The sequence below is a fragment of the Myxine glutinosa genome, chromosome 2, assembly GCF_964187855.1.
Source record: "Myxine glutinosa chromosome 2, kmMyxGlut1.1, whole genome shotgun sequence".
NCBI lineage: Eukaryota > Metazoa > Chordata > Myxini > Myxiniformes > Myxinidae > Myxine > Myxine glutinosa.
The window spans coordinates 26,041,327-26,047,326 of record NC_136262.1 but is presented as its reverse complement, the minus strand read 5'-3'; the positions used below and the strand labels follow the sequence as shown (position 1 = coordinate 26,047,326).

Genomic DNA, 6,000 nt, shown 5'->3' with positions numbered 1-6,000 from the left:
TGTATCGATGCTGGCATGCGTGCTCTCTCTATGCATAACATCTGCATGTGTTCCTCCAAAAACAGGTCCTGGATCGTAGTGTAAATATCAGTGTAGTCTTGTGTAAATGATGCTCCCTACCGGCTGTATGTTTAGTTTGAGGATTCTTTCCGCGATTCGGTTATCCTGTGGGTGTGTTTCTGTGAGGAGAAGGGTGCAACGTCGCAGGGGGACATATTTACTCATTTGTGAACATCTGTAAAACTGTCGCACTCAGGGTTGAGTTAATAGTAGAGGGAACTACATCTGAGTGCCACACTAACGTAGGTAAAAATTTATCGGGTCGGGACGCCCCGAGGTAGAGAAGGGGGCAATGTTGCGAATATGGGATTTGGCCTCCATCCATATCCGCTTGTAAATATTCCCCTATTTCCCCAATACTCCCCAACTATCCCCAATCCCCCATTCCCTTGTCCCATTATCTGTAAACAACACTCTGTAGCCCCGACCTTCCCCTTTTTCCCCCATTAAATGTCGTACCCAGGTTCACCGCATCTCACGTAGACAACTATAAGTGCCCATCTTGCTGTGCTTTACCTCTTGCCGTGTTATCTAACCGTTCTGCATAACCAATATTATATCCTCCTCCGGAGGTCTTGAGAACTGTACCCCTTGTGTCGTTGCCTTAATCCCAGCCGTTGTGTCCTTTCCTTCATTGATCTAGCGTAGCGCGATTCGGCCAACGTTCGAGTGTAATCGGGTAAACTGTGCGAACACGGCGGCCATTCCGCTCGGCCCATCATAACATCTAAGTCGTGTCCGTAACAATATATATCAATATATATATATATCAATATATATATATATATCAATATATATATATATATCAATATATATATATATATATATATATATATATATATATATATATATATATATATATATATATATATATATATATATATACAGTATATATGTATATATATATATATGTATATATATATATATATCAATATATATATATATATATATATATATCAATATATATATATCAATATATATATATATATATCAATATATATATATATATATATATATATATCAATATATATATATATATATATATATATATATATCAATATATATATATTAATATATATATATATATATATATATATATATATATATATATATATATATATATATATATATATATATATATATATATATATATATATATATATACAGTATATATATATATATATATATATATATATATATATATATATATATATATATATATATATATATATCAATATATATATATATATATATCAATATATATAAATATATATCAATATATATAAATATATATCAATATATATATATATATATCAATATATATATATATATATATCAATATATATATATATATATCAATATATATATATATATCAATATATATATATATATCAATATATATATATATATCAATATATATATATATATCAATATATATATATATCAATATATATCAATATATATATATATATCAATATATATATATATATATATATCAATATATATATATATCAATATATATATATATATATATTAATATATATATATATATATATATATATATATATATATATATATATATATATATATATATATATACAGTATATATATATATACATAAATATATATATCAGTTACTATACGATTTCATACCATCAGTGGTGAACCGCCATTAAGGTATCCCATCCAGCTATGCTGTACCTTAATGGGAGCGATAAGTACCATCTGCCACATGGCACATTATCTCTGGTATCCACTCATATGGAATCGCCTGGATGCAGCCGGGAGTAACAATCCAAATATATCTTCAGTTCTCCAGCTTTCAATGAGCGCACGTAATGACGTCACTGCCATGTACATACGCTCTGCCTGTCAAGCTCTCAAGAGAACCCTCCGACAAAGCAGAATTTTTTGATCTTAGTTCAGATACTGTCATAACTCATAAGTGTATGTAAAACACACAGTTACCGACCTGGTTTCGCCCTTTTGGGGCTCATCAGGGCAACGCAGTGAGTCCTGCATACACGTATGACTCTGAAAACCTTTCGGTTATATACCAGTTACTATACGATTTCATACCATCAGTGGTGAACCGCCATTAAGGTATCCCATCCAGCTATGCTGTACCTTAATGGGAGCGATAAGTACCATCTGCCACATGGCACATTATCTCTGGTATCCACTCATTATATGGAATCGCCTGGATGCAGCCGGGAGTAACAATACAAATATATCTTCAGTTCTCCAGCTTTCAATGAGCGCACGTAATGACGTCACTGCCATGTACATACGCCGCTCTGCCATGTGGCATACGTCATGAATATATATACAACAACATGCATTTTAAGGCCATTTTCCCCGCAAGAGCGGGGGTTAGCCTTGCGGTCCCCATGTTGTCATGAATATATATATAATATATATCTACTGTATATATATATATATATATCCATACGTCATGCCATACCATACATACATATATATATATATATATATATATATATATATATATGTATGTATATATAAATATATATATATACATACATATAAATATATAAATATATATATATATAAATAAATAAATAAATAAATAAAAATATATAAATATTGTTGCGGATATGAGGATTGCATTTTTTTGATTGTGTGTATTGTAGTGGTAAATTGTTGTGTAACATTGGTTGGATATGGCCCCTCCTGCCTCCAGAGTTGTGTAAAGGAAAAAAGGGCGTCTCGGTAGTTATTCCATGAAACACCACATTGAAGGACACGATAAAACCCTTGTTCAGTAGCTTACATCTTATTATGTGTTTTAGAGTAAGGCCTTGTCTTCCATTAGAATGACACTCCATTGCACTGAATCAATTAAGAATAGCTCCCCTTCAATAATTCCATTTCCCAGCCAAACTCTCCATCTGTGGGTAAAGCAGTTCACAAGCGTGGGGTGCACGCCCTCTCATTTCGCTGCGATAGTGAATATGTGCTCCGTGCTCTGTTTGAACAGGAGGGGCGGGGTCGCCAGGGAGAGGCAAGCCCAGGGCGCGCCACGAAGGGCGGGGCTGTTCAGCCCCATGCCCAAATAAGGAAACAAGCCCGTGGGATTACCATACAAGGTCACGAAACAGAGCACGAGGGGGAGGGCGGGACCGAAACCGAAGAGGGCGTGTCAGACCCGCGCTGAAGGTTTGGAGAGAAGGGTGCGTCGCACCCACAAGAAGGGTGCGACGATCGCGGGGACAAGCGACACGAGAGATACGGCAGATGAGTCCAGGTGCGTAAGAGGGTCGGCAGTCCACCGGGAGAGAGTTCAGAGTTGCACCGGAGTTGCGTGAGAGATACGAAAAGCCTTTGACAAAGAGCCGCTTCAACCAGCCCCGTTTCAACCCGCCGAGTGACCCTGCCGGCGTGCGCTGTAAAGCCGAATACAAGGAGCTGCCGGCGTGCGCTGTAAAGCCAAATACAAGGAGCTGCCGGCTCCTCGCTTCCCGCCCGGAGTGGACCTGCTCGCTGTGCCCTGTGATTCCACCTGCTCATCCCTCCAAACGATTCCTACCCTTCCATCCATTTGCGTACGTGAGTTTGTTCTGTTCATGCTGTCCTGGGTAGTAAACTAAGTCAGTATAAGCTAGTAATTTGCACTGTGTTACCTGCTTTTTCATGTCCGCTGTAAATACCCGTGACTGCTCTTTTTGCTTATGTGTGTGCAAATAATAATAAACCCCGTTACTCTTCTGTACGTCTTCTTCTTCCTCTTTGCATTCGTCGTCTTAGTCTTTTCCCGATTGAATAGCGGTGGCGCGATACGGCCAACGTCTGGGTGAATCGGGTGAGTCGGGGAACAACTGTTCGGCCGCGGTGCCTTCGCTCGGCAAACAACATCCATATCCGCGGACCGTAACAATATATATAAATAAATAAATAAATATCTGTATAAATAAATAAATAAATATATTTATAAAGAAATAAAATAAATAAATATAAATATATATAACTATATATATATATATATAACTATATATATATAACTATATATATATAACTATATATATATATATAACTATATATATATATATATATATATATATATATATATATATATATATATATATATATATATATATATATATATATATATACAGTATATATTCATATGATACATGTGCTATAATGTGACGCAAAGTGTTATTTCCAAAGCAGCTTCTTGGTCGGGGGTCATGCTGGGTGGTTTGGAATCCCTCTCCCAGGAGTCATTAGGGCAGGAATTTGTTACTTGGCCATAGTGTCGGCAATAGCTTGCCTACTCTTCATGAATGACTCCATGGGATCTTTAACACCAAACAACTAATGCTGGCAGACAAGGATGCCCAGTTTAACGCTCATTTGAGGGACGGCACTTATATTGATGAATCACCATGCCTGAGAAACACCGGAATGATAGTTTATAGCTGGGTCGGGATTAACCCAGGCTAGATGGCCGACGAGAGGCGAGTGTATGTACATCTAGGCCATCCTGCTAGCCCCTTATTCATGTTACAATTATGAGCAGAAAATTCGAACTTCTAATGTAACCCATTAATAACACTAAAACAACATTTTTCTTTTTATTATCAAGTGAGTTAAATAGATTTATGTGACATTAGATGCAAAAAGAAAGAGAAAATAGCTTTGATCATTCCTCTCAGCTGAGGATCCAACTGCTAAGAATGCAAAGAGTCGGCCGTTGTCACTCGCATCCTCGCCTGGACTACTAACCCTGAGAAAGCTGCTTCGGCAGTTCCCGACAACCCGGAAAGTATCGCCGTGCCACTGACTGTAGTATATGCTATGAACACAATCCCAACATTAGATATGGGATATGGGATTAACACAATTCCATTGAAGAGGAATTGTACAAGTCATTTCACCTTCAGTCTTGGACACAAAGGAGAGAGTGAGAGAGATCAGGTGACACAGACAGAGCTCTGCATAGGGTTCACAAGCCAAAAACATTTACCAGAGTTTCATTATTGGACACGTGAAACAAAAGTTTCATTCTTGGACACGTGTTTCAGCATTAATGGCTTCATCAACAAGCCGACAATTATCTGCAAAATGCAAGGATTTCGGCTGGGCCCTTATACAGTCCCACTCCATAAGATCATGGATATTAATTGATAAGACGTGCCAAACATAAAGATAATATGGCCTTAATCAGTCATCCTGCCTTCCATCACACTTGAGCAAAACAATAAATTCGGAAAACAAAGGATAATGATGATTGTAAAAGAATAACAAATCTAATATGACACGACCTTTGTGATCAAACATCCTCAAGAAAACTCCAAAGGCAGGTAGAAATGAAAATGCCATTCATGTTTTTGGGAAGTTCAAAAATTCCAAAAGTTCAAAAAAAAGGACCGTGATTTACAGCATATTATATTAAACTCCTTTACTCACTTGCCGTCCTGACATGTGTCGAGGACGATTGGATATTGGTGGAGCCTCTTCTTGGGAAGCTGAGAGCCCCTTACTTCCTGGGCCTCAATGTGTCTCCTCATTGGCTTTCTTTGAGACCATGGGTGTTCTGAAGCTTGGTGGGTGAGACTGAAAAACAGGCCAAGGAATCGCTGTCGTCAAAAGTCACGGCTAAGCACTTGTGGACAAGTTATCCACCGCTTCAACCAAAATTGCACAATCACTTACTTCCATTTTATGAGTATGCCCTATCATAGTGCATTTGACAACATATCACGAGGGCTGCTATGGCATTTCCGAAGAGAAAAATTGCAGCCTCAGAGGCATTCCATCAGGGGCGGATCATCCAAGTACGTTTCAAGAGGTGGCGGCGGGGTTTCCAAGTTTAAATACTGATGATTTAAGGGCTTCTATAAGTTAACTCAATGGGTTACCACAATTTCACCACCATCTCAGATCATCCCCAATGCAAAACCATTATCTTTTCTACCC

At 37.2% G+C, this 6,000-nt stretch overlaps 1 protein-coding gene across 1 annotated transcript in view; it reads right to left on the bottom strand.

Moving 5' to 3' along the window:
• The window catches only part of LOC137421979 (histone-lysine N-methyltransferase ASH1L), a 328,014-nt gene that overhangs the window by 178,988 nt on the left and 143,026 nt on the right, over positions 1–6,000 (bottom strand). Inside the window, exon 4 of the mRNA XM_078773027.1 lies at positions 5,491–5,637. Within this exon, the coding sequence (XP_078629153.1) occupies positions 5,491–5,637 (147 nt within the window). The remainder of the gene's footprint in view (positions 1–5,490; positions 5,638–6,000) is intronic.